Here is a 17,589-nt window from a genome sequence, read left to right as displayed (position 1 = left end):
TCACGGTCCCCTCCAACTCAACATTTCTGTGATTGTTTCTGGGGATCAGGTATCCTGCCCACACTCTGGAAAAGTGGTAAAGCAATACAGTGGTGCCTGGCAAGACAAAAAGAATCCGTTCTGTGATTCTCTTCGTCTAGCGGTTTTTTCGTCTTGCGAAGCAAGCCCATTGACAGATTAGCGCTATTAGCGGCTTTTAGCGGCTTATCAACTTATCGGATCAGCTGATAAGCGGCTTAGCGGCTTAGAAAAAGGGGGGGGAGGAAAAAAACCCCGCAGGAACTCGCAAGACATTATCGTCTTGCGAAGCAAGCCCATAGGAGATTCGTTTTGCGAAGCACCTCCAAAACGGAAAACTCTTTCGTCTAGCGAGTTTTCCGTCTTGCGAGGTATTCGTCTTGCGGGGCACCACTGTATGTACTGAGGGAGGGCAATATGGTGCCCAGTTTTGTCTACTTGGAACTGTTAAAATATCTTCTGCCAGAAGGAGAAAGGCTCCCGGGACAGCTTGTGATGGAGCCATTAGTGAAAGGCAAGGGCCACTGAGGTATTGAACCTGCAGTTGCTTACCTGTAACGCAGTGGGTGTTACCTGTGTGGTCGCTTGGGGTGCCAAGGGGCAGGCGGACTCCCCCCCCCCCAGCCGTAGCTGTCAACTTACAGATTTGAAAATAAGGGACCAGCTGCCTCGAAAATAAGGGATCAGCAGCCAAAATAAGGGCTCAACAATTACTTTGATAAAATACATTCTTTGTTGCGTGCAAATGGCTTTAGATACCTATTAGGTCCATAAATTACTATATAGCATATATTCAACACACACAAAAAGCAACAATTTGTTCTTGACAAAGGACAGCTGGACATAGAAAGGGCCCCATTACCTTCAGTAGCTTATTTAAGGGACGTCATCAATAAGGGACAGCAGCGGGACATGGTGCTGGGATAAGGGACTGTCCCGCCAAATAAGGGACGCTTGACAGCTATGCCCCCCCCCCCCCGTGATCGTGATGCTAGGCTGGCCTTGTGTTTGTGTTCTGCCTCTCCATCCACTTCCATCTTCCTGCTTCCCCAGCCATTGAGGACGAGTACAGTGGCCCGAAGCTGGACAACGGGAAAGTGACGCTTGCGTTCATGAAGGAATTAATGCAGTGGTACAAGGATCAAAAGAAGCTCCACAGGAAATGTGCCTATCAGGTAATTCCTCCTCCTCCTCCTCCTCTTCTTCCTCCCTTGAGAGCCGCCCCCCCAGGGCTGCAGAAACGCTGGGTTCTCTGTGCTATGACATGGAGCTGCAAGAGGTTTAAAGGGTTGCTCTAAGGCAGGGATGTCCAACCAGTAGATCGCGATCTACCGGTAGATCCCCAGCTGATCCTGGTAGATCTCTTGGGAGTTGGACATGCCTGCTCTAAGGGGATCATTGCAACCTGCCTGTAATTGAAGGCATATCTCATGCACAGTACATACCCCAGCAGGCCATTGGCACCTGTGGGCCACAGCCACGTGATGTTTCCGCCGGGTACATGTTTACAGTGGTACCTCGGGTTACATACGCTTCAGGTTACAGGCGCTTCAGGTTACAGACTCCGCTAACCCAGAAATAGTACCTCGGGTTAAGAACTTTGCTTCAGGATGAGAACAGAAATTGTGCTTCAGCAGCGCAGCAGCAGCGGGAGGCCCCATTAGCTAAAGTGGTGCTTCAGGTTAAGAACAGTTTCAGGTTAAGAACGGACCTCTGGAACGAATTAAGTACTTAACCCGAGGTACCACTGTATTTAAATGCCTCCCCTGCTCTTCCAAAGGAGGCCAGGATGGCAGACAGCAGAACAGGCTTTTCAAATCACTAAGGACATTTAAAAACAGTCACATATATACTCCCAGCTAATAATTTCAGGGTTAGGAATGGTATCTTTCAGCCCACAAATGCCTGAGTGAACAGGAATGTTTTTCGATTCCTCCTGGATGACATCAATGAGGGAGACAGGTGCACCTTACTTGGGAGGGCGTTCCACCAACAGGGAACGGCTACTGAGAAGGCCCTGTCCCAGGTCAGCTCTCAGCAGTGCTGGCCGGGGCTGATGGGAGTTGTAGTCCAAAACCTCTGGAGGGCAAGAGGATGGCGAAGGTTGATCTAAGCTAATCCAAGCCATACCCACTGGAAGCGTTGACTCTTCTTCCTCGTCCTGTCCCCCCTTGGTGTCGTGGTTAGAATAGTGGTTTTCAAAGGGTGTGGAAGGTGAGGATGGTGGGAAGATTCAAGGACAATCAAAGAAACATTTAAACATTTCAGTGTAGTATAGGATAGTATAATTTTCTGTATTTTCAGTACTGAGCACTGCTAGGAGTTGTTTCTTCTTGTTCTCCAATGTATTTCTTATCAATTAAAAATGTAATAATAATAATAATAATAATAATAATAATAATAATTATTATTATTATTATTATTATTATTATTATTTATACCCCTCCCTCCCTGGCTCAGGGCGGCTAACACCAGTAAAATTACAATTAAAAAAACCAATTTAAAATACAGGTTAAAATGTAATTTAAAATGCAGCCTCATTTTAAAAGTAGCCCATAGATCAAAACCATAAGGGGAGGGAAACATAAGGGTCAGACTGAGTCCAAACCAAAGGCCAGGCGGAACAGTTCTGTCTTGCATTCCCTGCGGAAAGATGTCAAGTCCTGCAGGGCCCTGGTCTCTTGTGACAGAGCGTTCCACCTAGTCGGGGCCAGTACTGAAAAGGCCCTGGCCCTAGTTGAGACCAATCTAGCCACCTTGCGACTTGGGACCTCCAAGGTGTTGTCATTTGTGGACCTTAAGGTCCTCCGCGGGGCATACCAGGAGAGACGGTCCCTTAGGTACGTGGGTCCTAGGCCCCAAGCAAGTGTGGCGCAAGCAAACTTTTATTATGTAATAGTAGTAGTAGTAGTAGTAGTAGTAGTAGTAGTAGTAGTAGTAGTACCCTGCCCATCTGGCTGAGTTGCCCCAGCCATTCTGGCCCAGAGGAAAAACATTTGAGAACCACTGGGTTAGACTGCTTGGGTCAGTCGCTGCCTCTCAGCCTAGCCACCCTCACAGGGCTGTTGTTTGGATAAAACGTGGAAGAGGGAGAATCATGTACGCCTCATGATTGAGCTCCTTGGAAGAAAGGTGGTATATAAATGTAATAATAATTTGCATTCATCTTTCACTGGCCACAGTGATCCATGCGACGGTCACCGCCAGGCTTGACTACTGTAATTCGCTCTATGCGGGGCTGCCCTTGAAGCTGTCCCAGAAACTCCAGTGGGTGCAGAATGCTGCAGCGAGGCTCCTCACGGGGTCTCTGCCATGGGAGCATATTCACCCAGTGCTTTTTCAGCTGCACTGGCTCCCGGTGGAGTACAGGGTCAGATTTAAGGTGCTGCTTTTGACCTTTAAAGCCCTTCACAGCCTAGGACCCTCGTACCTACGGGACCGCCTCTCCCGGTATACCCCACGGAAAGCCTCAAGGTCCATAAATAGCAACACCCTAGTGGTCCCGGGCCCTAAGGAAGTCAGATTAGACTCAACCAGAGCCAGGGCCTTTTCAACACTGGCCCCGGTGGAACGCTCTGCCTCATGAGACCAGGGCCCTGTGGGATTGATTTCTTTCCGCAGGGTCTGTAAGACAGAGTTGTTCTGCCTGGCCTCCCTCTCTTTCTTTTTTCTTTTCCTTCTCCTCCGAGGAAGCTACATTTTAATATTTCAATATTTTAATGTTGTATTTTTATTTTGTTTTTAAGTTGTAATCATTCAACTTGTTTTTATTATTGCTTGTAAGCCGCTCTGAGCCTGGCCTTGGCTGGGGAGGGCGGGGTATAAATAAAAAATTATTATTATTATTATTATTATTATTATTATTATTATTATTATTATTTATTATTTCTTCTCTGCCACCGTGCCTGTATGTGTGCTCCCTCTCTCTGACTGACTGACTTCTCTCTTCCTCCTTGCAGATCTTGGTGCAAGTGAAAGAGGTGCTATCAAAACTCCCCACCCTAGTAGAAACGACGTTAAAAGAGGTACGTGTCTCTCTGTGCTCCCACACTTTCAATTTAAGCTGCAGGTCTGTTGCCTCCCTCCTTGACAATTTTTTTCTTCTCAGAACTCCCCATTTGGGGGACAATTTATGTTATTTATTGATTTTTAAATAACATAAAAAATTCAAACCAGGAGGAAAAAGGAAACATACAAAGAATAATAATAGTCATACCTCGGATTACAGATGCTTCAGGTTGCGCGTTTTCGGGTTGTGCACTGTGCCGAACCTGGAAGTACCGGAATGGATTACTTCCAGGTTTTGGCGCTCGCACATGCACAGAAATGCTAAATTGTGCTTTGCACATGCGCAGAAGCGCCGGATTGCGACCTGCACGTGCACAGGCGCTGCGAGTTGCGAACGTGCCTCCCACACTGATCACATTCGCAACCTGAGCATCCACCATATCTCCAAAGAAGTTCCTCAGCATCCCTGGATTACAAAAAGACAGGGAGCTGTCAAAAACAATTCCACTCCAGAATACTGCTCTGTAGATGCGCAGGGGAGTAACCTTGCCTTCTTCAGTCATTACATAAGACTTAAAATCAGTCAAAATAATCTGAAAATCACCTGCAGTCTTACTATTTTTCCTTCCGGCCTGCAGTTCATGAGTTACATTCTTCCATCAAGGCCTGGGAGATGCATTTTGCAAATCGATCTCCAGGTTTTCAGAACTCCTTGAACAGTCGTTCTTTCCAAAGTGTCTGTGCTGCACGCCACCCTTAAGAACTCTTGAGAGTATGGTGAATCCCTGGCCATAGGATGCCAGGATTCTGAGAGTGATCACGGCTCCCCAAGTGATCTCTCTCTCTCTTCTCGCTACACACACACACACACACACACACACACACACACACACAGAGTGCAGCCACCCCTTGTTTCGTGACTGCTGTCCCCATGAGCCACCACAGCAGCACAAAAGTTTATCCACATTACAGGCTCAGGCTGCTTATTGCTGTCACCTCTGCTGTTCCTTCCGAGGAAATACTGGGAATAATCATGAGAGCCTAGGGCTCTTTTGGGGGTTTGCCAGCAGATTTGCTGCGCTGTCATTCTGCAAAGGAGGCCAGGACAGTTAAAGGAGTCTGGGTTGGCGTACACCGCCTGCAAATTCTGCGGGCAACCCATGCCTTTAAAGCAGGAGTGGGGAGTCTCCTGGGCTTTCCAGGCACTGTTGGATTCCCAGCTCTCCTCAGCCCCGGCCAGCATGGCCAATGGTCGGAGTCCAGCAACCTCTGGAGCAGGGCACCTCTGCGCAGGTTCACCACGCCAGCCCTATAGTGCCCTGCGTAGATTCCTTCTTGCAGGATAGACCGTGATGTCTTGTGTGGGGAAATCCAAAGAGTGGGAGGAGGAGAAGCATCCGAAAATAGTTGGTTATAAATAAGCATTATCTGGCTGAGCTTCACGCCTCTTCCCTCTGTTGTCTTATTCTGCCTCCCCACCACCACCACCCCGCTTCTTTTTTGTTCCAGACAGAGAAAATAACTGTTTGCGGAGACACCCACGGACAGTATTACGACCTCCTGAATATATTTGAATTGAACGGGCTGCCGTCGGAAACGAATCCATATGTATCCTTTCTTGCCACTCCTCTAGGGCCACTGTAGGCCTTGTTCATCTGTTTCGCCTCCTCCTTGGGTGGAAAGGGAACTGTGCTGGTGGGTTCCTGGCAGGGGACAGATGGACGGACTTTGGAAAGGGAGAAATGGCAGGAGACATGGGGAGCAAGGGCTTCCTGCAATTCCCCCTTCTCTGCACACCCAGAATGTGAGGGAACCGGTCTGCTGGGGGCAAGCACTTCCTTCCACCCAGGAAAATTGTAGGCCAGTTTGTAGAAGTTCTGTGTGCACCTGAATTTATCTGGGAAAAAGATCTTGGAGGCTGCCACCTCCCCTGCAGACCTTTCTCGGGTGCTAAGATCAGCAGAGGGAGCCATCTTGGTAACTTTCAGAAACCTCCAAAATTTCAAGGGGTGTGCGTGTGTGTGGTGGCCCAGGTGAGGGCCTTCTCTGTGGCAGCCCCTAAGTTGTGTGACTTCCACCCACCCATCCACCCTGGAAGTGCATCTGGCATCTTCACTATACAGTGGTGCCCCGCAAGACAAATGCCTCGCAAGACGGAAAACTCGCTAGACGAAAGAGTTTTCCGTTTTGGAGGTGCTTCGCAAAACGAATTTCCTATGGGCTTGCTTCGCAAGACGACAATGTCTTGCGAGTTCCTGCTGGGTTTTTTTCCTTTCCCCCCCTTTTTCTAAGCCGCTAAGCCGCTTATTAGCTGATCCGATCAGCAGATAAGCCACTAAAAGCCGCTAAAAGCCGCTAATAGCGCTAATCCTTTAATCCGTCAATGGGCTTGCTTTGCAAGACGAAAAAACCGCTAGACGAAGAGAATCACAGAACGGATTCTTTTCGTCTTGCGAGGCACCACTGTACAGCTTTTGGCAGATTCTGAAGACACACCTCTTAGACTCCTCAGATGTGTTTTTTCAGGGTCCACCCGATTCCGGTGGCTGTTACCGTATTTTTCACTCTCTAGGACGCACCCGACCATATGATGCACCTAGAGAACAAGAAAAAAAAATTCTCACCCTCTCTGCACAGCGCCCCTTCAGCGAAGCGGCAGGAGAAACGGAGCCCCTTCCATTTCTCCTCCCGCTTCGCTGAAGGGGCGCTGCGCAGAGAGGGAAAGCTGCGCAGCACCTCTCCAGCGAAGCCTCTCCGGGGGCTTCAGGCGGCTATCCCTGAAGCCTGGAGAGCAAGAGGGGTTGGTGCGCACCGACCCCTCTCGCTCTCCAGGCTTCAGCAAAAGCAACGCGAAGCCTCCGGAGCGCGGTGCTCCCGCTGCGCCTTGGAGGCTTCGCGTTGCTTTTGCTGAAGCCATGGAGCCTGCATTCGCTCCATAAGACGGGACACCCATTTCCCCTTAATTTTAGGAGGGGGGGAAGTGCGTCTTATAGAGTGAAAAATACAGTGCTTGCTTTAAGCCACTTTTAGTACTGAATTTTAAATGATTGACTCCCACCCTGGGACCTGCTGCTTAGGGGCAGGCAAAAAAATGTGTGGCTGCTGCTTAATTAATTTGTTATGAATTAAGAAGTGATGCTCATTCCTGTCAATCCTCTAATTTTTGGTGTAGGCAATGTGAAGACTTTCTGAGCTAGAAATCTGACTTGGAAATGCCCTCTGGCCAATGGCCACTGCCACATATTTTGTCCATGCATGCTCAGATTTCTCTCTCCAAATGTGAGGGATAGAAACTTTTCCCTTCCTTCCCCCCCCCCCTTTTTGCTCTCCCCACCCCCTGTTGTTGCTAATGAACGTTGAGGCTCCCAATAATTCTGTACAGGCTCCTGGGATCCACATTCAGTCTGCAATCCTAGATGCCCTTACTACAGAACAAGCCCCCCCTTGAGCTCATGGGACTTCCTTCCGTGTAAACATGCCTAGGGTCATGCTTTCAGAGCTTGTTTTCAGAGCCTCCCTAGAACCACCGGGAGCTGGAATGTTCTGGAGGTTCATCCAGGTGAACCTCTCTCATCCCTCCCTTTCATTTTGTCTTTTTGCTCTGAGGGCAGGATCCTGGCATAGTGACGTTTACCTGCTTCTGTCATTGCTCCCTGAGCTCTTCTGAAGTCACGTTTGGCGCCTGCTTTTATTGTCGCCCTCGGCCCCATCACGGCAATCTATCCTTGAGTTTGTGTTTACCTGTCTTGCTTGCCCTCCCAAGAGCTCTAGACAAGGCCTGGCATTTCTTGGGGAAGAGATGTATCAGATGACAAGAAGGAAGCTGGGGCGGGCAGGTGTGGAATCCACATGGACCTGCCATGCAAAGGCCGCATTTTACGGTTTTTTCCCTTGAGCACAGCCGCTTCCCCACCACAGATATTCAACGGGGACTTTGTTGATCGTGGCTCCTTCTCCGTGGAGGTGATCCTGACGCTCTTCGGTTTTAAGCTGCTATATCCAGATCATTTCCACCTACTTCGAGGTAAGAACATCAGAACAGTCCTGCCAGATCAGGCCATTGGCCCATCTAGTCCAACATCTGCCCAGCCAGATACCTGTCGGATGGCCGCCAGCAGGAATTGAGCCAGTGTGGTGTAGTGGTTAAGAGCGGTAGTCTCGTAATCTGGGGAACCGGGTTCGCTTCCCCGCTCCTCCACATGCAGCTGCTGGGTGACCTTGGGCTAGTCACACTTCTCTGAAATCTCTCAGCCTCACTCACCTCACAGAGCGTTTGTTGTGGGGGAGGAAGGGAAAGGAGAATGTGAGCCGCTTTGAGACTCCCTAGGGTAGTGATAAAGCAGGATATCAAATCCAAACTCCTCGTCTTCTTCTCCCCTGCTGTGGTTTCTGGCATCTGGTATTCAGAAGTCAGAATCTTGTTTCTTGTGATTTGAATCCTCTTCCTGCCTTTATCAAATGCTTTTAGAAACCTCTTGCCACTCGCCCTGCCCCACGCATATGGCTTCAAAAGCCTGGCACTCCTCCCACGCCACCCTATGGCTTTCCGTGACGAGCCTTTAGTGTAACGAACCCGCATTCCTGAGCTGCTTGCTGAGTGCATCCCTGCCGCTTTCCTCTTGAGATTGTGCGTCTCTCCGGGGCAAGGGGGTGGCTCTAGCTTCCCAGCTTTGTTTTGTTCTTGGGGGACCTTGGTAGCTGTGCTCCCTCTTCCCTCTTGAAGGCAGCATGCCCCTGAATGCCATCTGTGGGGAAGAAGAAGAAGAGTTTGGATTTGATATCCCGCCTTTCACTCCCTTTAAGGAGTCTCAAAGCGGCTAACTTTCTCCTTTCCCTTCCTCCCCCACAACAAACACGCTGTGAGGTGAGTGGGGCTGAGAGACTTCAGAGAAGTGTGACTGGCCCAAGGTCACCCAGCAGCTGCATGTGGAGGAGAGGAGACGCGAACCCAGTTCCACAGATTACGAGACTACCGCTCTTAACCACTACACCACACTGGGGAAACACGGGTATGGTGGAGAGGGCAGTGGCCGTCATTCAACCGACTTGCAAGCTTCCCACAGGCATCGGTGGGGCCACTGCGAAAGCAGAATGTGAGAGCAGGTGGGTCTTCGGTTTGCCGCGTTCTGCTGCACTACACATTCCCAAAAAACACCAGGCTCCATCTTCTGAGATGTTGCAGAGGAGTCACTTTGTACCAACTCTCTTTGCTCCCTGGCGCTCTAGACAGCTGTGACTTCCCCCAAAGACTCCTGGGAGCTGTCATTTGTTGTGGGTGCTGAGAGTTGTTAGGAGACCCCCCCCCTTCCCGGAGCTGCAGTTCTCAGAGTTCCCTGGGAAGAGGGATTGATGGTTAACCACTCTGGGAATGTTAGTTCTGGGAGGGGAATCAGGGGTTCTCCAAACTGTTAGGATATACCGTATTTTTCGCTCTATAAGACACACTTTTTCCCTCCTAGAAAGTAAGGGGAAATGTGTGTGCGTCTTACGGAGCGAATGCAGGCTGCGCAGCTATCCCAGAAGACAGAACAGCGAGAGGGATCGCTGTGCAGCGCTCCCTCTCGCTGTGCAGCGCTCCCTCTCGCTGTTCTAGCTTCTGGCTTAGCCACGCGCAGCCTCTTCAGGGCGGCGGTGAGCCTTCATCCCGCTGCCCTGAAGAGGCTGCGCAGCTATCTCAGAAGCCAGAAGAGCATGAGTGATTGGTGCGCACCGATCTCTCTTTCTCTTCTACCTTCGGGGATAGCCACGCAAATCCTCTTGAGCGCAGCGGGAGCGCTCCTGCCTCTTTGCATAAGAGGCTGTGCGTTGCTTTCTTGTTTTCCTCCTCTAAAAACTAGGTGCGTCTTACGGAGCGAAAAATACAGTAGTTCCGTTCCACCTTAAAAGGGAACAGGCATGATTGTTGTGTGTCACATGTCTGTTTACTTCCAGCACAGCCTGCTGGGAACTTCCATTTTGTATATTGCTTTTGCTAGTATTTCTATTTGCTGGACACGAAGGGAAGCAGACATTTTTTCCTTTGTTCCTGAACTATGCTGAATAAATGCTGTAAATATGCTTACACATTTCTCTGTCCGCCACTTCCGTTGTGAGAAGATTTATTTACTCTGCTGATAAGAGCGTGCCGAGTCTCTAAACGTATCTGAGGCTCGTGTCGCTATTTGATGCTGTTCCAAGGGAGACCGGTTGCCGGCCGGTGGCTGGAGCCAGCTGGGGACTTACCTGATGCCCCGGTCTCCCCGGCAGTATCCCAGCATCCTTAGATTTTTTTTTTCTAATATTTTGTTGGAAGCTGCTCAGAGTGGCTGGTGCAACCCTGTCAGATGAGTGGCATGATGATGATGATGATGATACAGTCCTACCTTGGTTTTCAAACAGCTTAGTTCTCAAATGTTTTGGCTCCGAACGTGCAAACCCGGAAGTGCCTGTTCTGGTTTGCAAACTATTTTTGGAAGCCAAACGTCCGACGGGGCTTCCGCGGCTTCCAATTGGCTGCAGGAGCTTCCTGTACCCAATCAGAAGCCGTGCTTCGGTTTCCGAAAGTTTTAGAATTCGAACGGATTCCTTTCGACTTCCGAGGTACGACTGTAATATCATCAGCCCTGAAGTTTAGGGATGGGAGGTAGGGTGAAGCCCTTTCCTGCAAACTCAAACCAAAATCCCCCTTCATTTTGGCCTTTTAACTCCTCCTGTTCTTTAGGGAACCACGAAACGGACAATATGAACCAGATCTATGGGTTTGAGGGAGAGGTCAAAGCCAAATACACAGCCCAGATGTTTGAGCTCTTCAGCGAAGTCTTTGAGTGGCTACCTCTGGCGCAGTGCATCAACGGCAAAGTCTTGGTGAGCAGCCGGATGCTTGGGTGGGGGACCGCAGCTCAGCCGAGCACTCTTTGTGACCCCTGCTGTTCCTTCTCCTCTTCTCTCCCCCTGGGTAGATAATGCACGGTGGCCTCTTCAGTGAAGACGGCATAACGTTAGACGATATCAGGAAGATCGAGAGGAATCGGCAACCTCCAGATTCGGGTGAGCGGTGGCGGGGACTGGGGTGGAATGATTTGTCTGGTGGGGATTGGGTAACCCATAGGAGTAAAGCAAGTCGCCTTACAATGAGCCAGACGATTGGTCCATCTAGCTCCATATTATTCGCACTGACTGGCAGCAGCTGCTTTCCTACCTGGAGTTGCTGAAGCTGGGACCTTCCTGGTGCTCTGCCCCAGAAGGTATGGCTAGCAATGCTACGAGCAAGGGAATAGTCACGAAAGGAAATATTTGTTGATTCATTGCATCAGGTTTTGGTCGACCAAGCCAGGGTTTCCCAAACTTGGGTCTCCAGCTGTTTTGGGACTACAACTCCCATCATCCCTAGCTAGCAGGACCTGTGTTCAGGGGTGATGGGAGTTGCAGTCCAAAAACAGCCAGAGATCCACCACGTTTAGGAAACTCTGGGCTATGCGATTTAAATGGGCATAAATTTGCACAAGAGAGGGGAAACTGTTCTTTTTTTAAAAGAACAAAGCTTTTTTATTCAAAATTAAAACAAAACAAAACATATTATTAAGAGCCATACAATTAAGAGCCATTCTTCCGCCCAGTGACCTTAGGGTTGCCCAGAACAGTAGTCTTCAGCCACCACGTGCCTGGGTGCAAACAGGAATGTTTTCAAATACCTCCTGAAAGTGAACAGTGATGGAGAGTCTGGCGCACCTCACTAGGGAGGTCGTTCCACAACTGGGGGGCCGCCACAGGAAAGGCCCTGTTACGACTCAGTGCCAGCCAGGCATCCCCCCGTGGTGGCACCACCAGCAAGGCCTCACCTGGCAATCGAAGAGTCCGAGGTGGTTGATCGGCAGTCAGCTGGCAGCCATCATTGGTTTCCACCAGCCACAGGTCTCACTTTCTGTGCCTGCCTTCCTCCCCGCTCATGTATTGAACTCGCCTCCTTCTCATTTGCAGGTCCCATGTGCGACTTGCTCTGGTCAGACCCTCAACCCCAGGTAGGTCTTGCTTTGGTGAGACTCATGAGCTGTGTGCCCATTGCTCCATGACTACAACGTCTCCTCTTTCGGATGCTTCCTTGATTTCATTCTTCATCTCGAGATCTCCATGGGCATTTTGACCGGGTGGGGAGGGAGAGTAGCATTTCCCCAGGACTAAATTACTCTTGGGGCCTGGTATCCCCTCCCACAATGATTCTGTGGAGGAGTCTGCTCCTTTGCTGGGCTGAGTGCTGTCTTCGATATACATAGCGGCACCACCTCTAGTACGGCCTTCCCTATCCAGTGAGAGAGAGCCAGTGTGGTGTAGTGGTTATAGTCTCGTAATCTGGGGAACCGGGTTCGCGTCTCCGCTCCTCCACATGCAGCTGCTGGGTGACCTTGGGCCAGTCACACTTCTCTGAAGTCTCTCAGCCCCACTCACCTCACAGAGTGTTTGTTGTGGGGGAGGAAGGGAAAGGAGAATGTTAGCCACTTTGAGACTCCTCGAGGGGAGTGAAAGGCGGGATATCAAATCCAAACTCCTCTTCTTCTTCTTCTTCTTCTTCTTCTTCTTCTTCTTCTTCTTCTTCTTCTCCTCCTCCTCCTCCTCCTCCTCCTCCTCCTCCTCCTCCTCCTCCTGCCTTATAGAGCAGGGTTCTCCAAACTTGGGTCCAGCTGCTTTTGGACTACAGTTCCCATCATCCCTGACCACTGGTCCTGTTAGCTAGGGGTGATGGGACTTGTAGTTCAACAACAGTAGGAGACCCAAACTTGGGGAATCAAGAGCTCTTCTCCTTTTTGCCCGGTTCTGTCTCCCAAGACAGATGGATGCCGGTGGATTTCTTGGTGTCGCCTGCATACTGGGCACCCAAAAAACCCCATCTCATGTTTATAAGGCTGCCGTTGCACCCAAGGGTGTCTTTCTCTCCTCCACCCAGAACGGCCGGTCCATCAGCAAGCGTGGCGTGAGCTGCCAGTTTGGGCCTGACGTCACCAAAAGCTTCCTTGAGCGCAACCACCTAGATTACATCATCCGCAGCCACGAAGTCAAGCCGGAAGGGTATGAGATGGCTCACGATGGCAAGTGCGTCACTGTCTTCTCTGCCCCCAACTACTGGTGAGTGTGCGAGGGGACACGCTGCCGTGGTGGTGCTCTACTTCCTATTTTTTATATATAAACAATTTTTTATTAGTTTTCAATTACAAAAATCCAAAATATGCCCCGTTATATCCATATCAAATCACAATACCAAATCAAATACAGTGGTATCTCTGGTTGCGAACATGGTTCTGGGCCATGTTCCTTTCTGGGCAACCTTTCAGGGCCCACATGCCCTAACCCTAACCATACTTGTAAGCTTGGCAGTGCCCCAAATTTTGATCCACCGTTCCTCTGCTTTGGGTCTTCCTGTCGTGCCTTTTGTCGGCCTGTTAGCCCCCATAATGTGCAAAAACCGTTCATGCCCTCCCTTGATGGCGCTCCACGCCTTTTCTGGGGGACGGGGAGGGGATTCTGAAAACCCTGAGAAAATGCTGCCCTAACCCTCTTCTATCCCCCCACCTTCTCTTTCCCAGTGACCAGATGGGCAATAAGGGTTCCTACATCCACTTGCAAGGTTCAGACTTGCGGCCGGAATTCCACCAGTTCACAGCAGTGGTGAGTCACAGCACTGGAACGATGCGCTTAGTGGTCGCACCCAGCTCTCAAGTGCGCCTGCACCGATGCCCCAACTCCCACTCGGCCCCCTTCCTGGGATCTTGCCACGCAAACAGGCCTTTAATCTCAGGGCTGCGGGTTCAAGTCCCACATTGGGCAAAAGATTTCTGCACTGCAGAAAGTTTGACTGGATGACCCAGGATGTTGCATTTGGCCAAGTCTGTTTGTATTCACAATCCTGAGTTGGCAGAAGTCACAAGGTAGCCGTATTGGCAAGAGCTGTTGATTTTCCTATGAATTACTGTATTTTTTGCTCCATAAGGCGCACCGGACCATAAAGTGCACCTAGTTTTTAGAGGGGGAAATCAAGAAAAATATATTATTCCCCCCCCCAGCCCCAAAGAGAGCTTCTTGGGGCTGCCAGAGGAAGCCCGGGTTCCCCTCCCCCCCAGCCCCAAAGAGCAAAGATGCCAAAACAGCGGAAATATATTATTTCCCCTCCCCCCAGCCCCAAAGAGCAAAGAAGCCAAAACAGCGGAAATATATTATTTCCCCTCCCCCCCCAGCCCCAAAGAGCAAAGAAGCCAAAACAGCGAGCGGGATCCATCCCACTCACTATCTTGGCTTCTTTAGCCTTGCGCAGCCTCTCCGGCAATTCCCCCACCTCCTGCAAAAGCCCACAGGAGCCACACCCCCTTTAAGGAGTGCGCGGCTCCTGCGGGCTTTTCTATGAGGAGGGAGAAGGGACTGACTGGCCGCATCAGTCCCTTCTCCCTCCTGGGGAAAAGCCCGCAAGAGCCGCGCAGAGCCTGTGTGCGGCTCTTGGGGGCTTTTCCTGCCTGCCTCCCCCCTGCATTCGCTCCATAAGACGCACACACATTTCCCCTTACTTTTTAGGAGGGAAAAAGTGCATCTTACGGAGCGAAAAATATGGTACTTGCTGAACACCTGTGGTAGGTGAAGACGTGTGCATGTTCAGGAAGCCGTCATGTAAAAACATTTTATGCTATCAATTTCCTTCTCCCTTCTTTTTGTAAGAAGGTGTAAACATATTTTTCACGCAGGTGTCACTGGATCAATCGCGTCGGTTTCGCTGAATCAGTTAAACCAAAAAGCTTTAATTGGAACAATTTGCTACAATTCTGAGTGGTGCTTTTGATGGGACAGGGGGCACCGGGGAGTTTATGGAACCAAGGGGACGGGGACCTGATTTGAGGACCCCTGCTCTAGAAGGGGGTGCACCTTTGCTAACCAAACCTCTCTTCCTCCTTCCCCAGCCTCATCCGAACGTCAAGCCAATGATGTATGCCAATTCGCTGCTGCAAATGGGGATGATGTAAGCTGCCCTCCAGCTCTGCCAGCTCGCACCCCCCCCCACCTTCTTGCCAGGAGACCCCTGCGCTAGGCAAACAACAAATCCCCCTTCCTTCCTTCCTTCCTTCCTTCCTTCCTTCCTTCCTTCCTTCCTTTTTTTTGGTTACATTTCCTTCCGACATCAGCCTTCACTACAAAGCAAGGGATATTTTGGCAGGTGGGGTGGTGATTAAGCCTGAGCATCTCCTGCAGGGGGTGTGTGTGCTGAGGACTGTGTCTGTAATACCCCCACCCCACCCCCAGAAGGCAGATACTGTCCCAGGGCGACCCTCGCCTTTGCTAGCGTTGTGTAATGCGCACAAGGCAACACGAGAAAACGGCAGCCAGAACGTTAGATAACAATTTTTTTTTAATATATTGGAAGACTGTATTTATTCCTTACCTACTCTGATTTTCCCCCCTGCCCTCCCACCGGTTCTCCTTCATCCTTTCCCAGCTTGAAAGCACTCACGATTCTGCAACCCACCAGCCTAGAGGAGTGGGGCAGAGGTTGAGGGCTGCCTTGGCCAGCCTCTCCCCTCTTCCCCTCCTCCAGTCCCGGAAGATCAGAGCTCAACTCCGTTAGGTGTGTGCAAACACACCCGACCCCTTCCACCTTTCCCGTGGGTTCTGCGTCACTGCAGAGAAACTGTTCGGTTTGCCCAGGCGCTCAGAGCTCAAGGGGAAGAGCTGTTCCGTTACCTCTGCCTCTTTCTTGCGCCACCTTGTCATAGTGACAAGGGGTCTTCCATCTCTGGGCAAGGATGGCTTCTCAGCCTAGCTGCCCGCCAGCTCTAATCTCTTCCCGGGTACTTTGTTGGTCCTGTCATCATGTTCCCAGCTAGCCCAAGCCGAAAACCCCAGGAGAACGTGTAGCCTGTTTGCATGTTTGTGTGTGTGAATTTTTCCATCCTGATGCCAACTGTGGATTAGCCTCAGCTGGACTACTACCGGCCACCGTCCCCAGCGCAGTACGGAGCAGGGGAGGGGGGCTTCTGGTAATTTTGGGGTGGAGACAGGAAGGGGATTGGGGAAGGGGATTGGGGAATTGTGTAGGGCCGACCCTTGGCTTTCGGGCCCCCTTCATTCCAGCCTCGCAGGGATTGTTACGCGTTCCGGGGAGGGGGAAATTCATCAGGGCATTTTGACGACTCTCCCGTCTTGAGATCTGCAGGCTTCGGGGATCCGTTTGTCCAGGGGCTGGGGAGACACCGCTTCCGGGGCTTTGATCCTCTCGAGATCCTTCTCGACCTCTTCCCTGTGACTGATTTGGAGGGATCACTCTTTTAGTCCAGGATATGCTGCTGGTAGGATCTTGGGAAGGTCAGAGTCCTCTCTCTAGGGTGGGGGGCTTCCAATTCTGATATTGCACAATCTTGGTTGAGAGAGAGAGAGAGAGAGAGACAGACAAAGACCTCACTCTCAGCGGAGATGTGCAGAATCTGCCTTGTGGGTCCTGGTTCCCTCCTGGATGGTTTTCTTTCCTTCCCCTAGCTTGTGCGTTTTACGTTTTCGTCGCCAGAGGATAAAACTGCCTTGGGGGGTGGGGGAATCAGGCCTGAGGGGACCAGCTTTGCCAAAGGGCTGAAGAACTGGGAAATGGAGAAATTTGGTGGTTTGTTTGTTTTTTTTGTTGCTCCTATTCCCCGCCCCCCCAAAAACACTCACACCTTCTTGGGACCTCCCCTTCTTGCTCCCGCTCTGGCAAGGCATCGTCATTTCGGCTTTTCCAAACTGAAACGAGGCTGCTTTCTTCCCCTATCGTGGCCGAAAAGAGAAACCAGCGAATATTCCAGAAGCACTTTGGATGTTCTTATTTCCATGCTGACCATGGAGGGTTTTTATACATCCAGGATTTCCTCTCCACTCGCCCTCCTACCTATTTGAGCTATTTTACTGTCTGTAATTAAACAAAAGATGTTAAAATAAAGTAACTATTGAAAGACCTGCCAGGTTGGGTACAGCCTCAGTTTTTTCCTTCCCAAACGCTTCATTCTTAAAACCCCAATCAACTCGGACCCCAAATATCTGGAAGATGGCCTCCTTCACCACAGGCGTGCTCTGGTGTGTTAAGACCTTCTCTGTGGTAGCCCCTAAATCAGGGACTCTCAAACTTTGGTCCCCAGCTGTTGTTGGACTACAACTCCCATCATCCCTAGCAAGCAGGACCAGGGGTGAGGGGTGATGGGAGTTGTAGTCAAACAAGAACCGGGGACTCATAGCTGTTGTAAACCACATTTATTTACATACAGACATAAACACACAAACGCTGCATACCAAGAAAAAATAATAGAAACATTGAACAACCTACTTAAACATAAAATTACCTACACCCATGTGACTTCCCTCCACCAGTGCTCATCTTCACTTAGCCTGTAATTTTTTTATTCACATTGCAATTTTTATCTCTGATCCTTAAACCTCTTGTTTTACTCTTGTTTTTTTTCTAAATCAACTTTACAAACTTAATCTAAACAGATCAATGTGTTGTTTTTGGAGCAGTGTTTGCTCATATAGTGTTCAAACCATTTCCATTGTTGCCTTAAATTCTGGTTTGTTTGATATCTTATTGCT

General features: G+C 50.1%; 1 protein-coding gene across 1 annotated transcript in view; it reads left to right on the top strand.

The window, feature by feature from the left end:
- Window positions 1-16,965, top strand: part of PPP5C (protein phosphatase 5 catalytic subunit) — a 29,608-nt gene extending 12,643 nt beyond the window's left edge. The window contains 10 exon segments of the mRNA XM_083515881.1: window positions 1,072-1,193; window positions 3,978-4,043; window positions 5,536-5,634; window positions 7,945-8,050; window positions 10,727-10,869; window positions 10,965-11,052; window positions 11,983-12,023; window positions 12,944-13,122; window positions 13,581-13,662; window positions 14,940-16,965. Coding sequence (XP_083372007.1) covers window positions 1,072-1,193; window positions 3,978-4,043; window positions 5,536-5,634; window positions 7,945-8,050; window positions 10,727-10,869; window positions 10,965-11,052; window positions 11,983-12,023; window positions 12,944-13,122; window positions 13,581-13,662; window positions 14,940-15,002 — 989 coding nt within the window. The 3' untranslated portion in view covers window positions 15,003-16,965.
- Window positions 16,966-17,589: the final 624 nt, after the last annotated feature.

This window comes from Podarcis liolepis, assembly GCF_965112155.1.
Source record: "Podarcis liolepis genome assembly, chromosome: 7".
NCBI lineage: Eukaryota > Metazoa > Chordata > Lepidosauria > Squamata > Lacertidae > Podarcis > Podarcis liolepis.
Note: the sequence above shows the minus strand (reverse complement) of the source record. Positions and strands in the feature narration are given on the sequence as shown.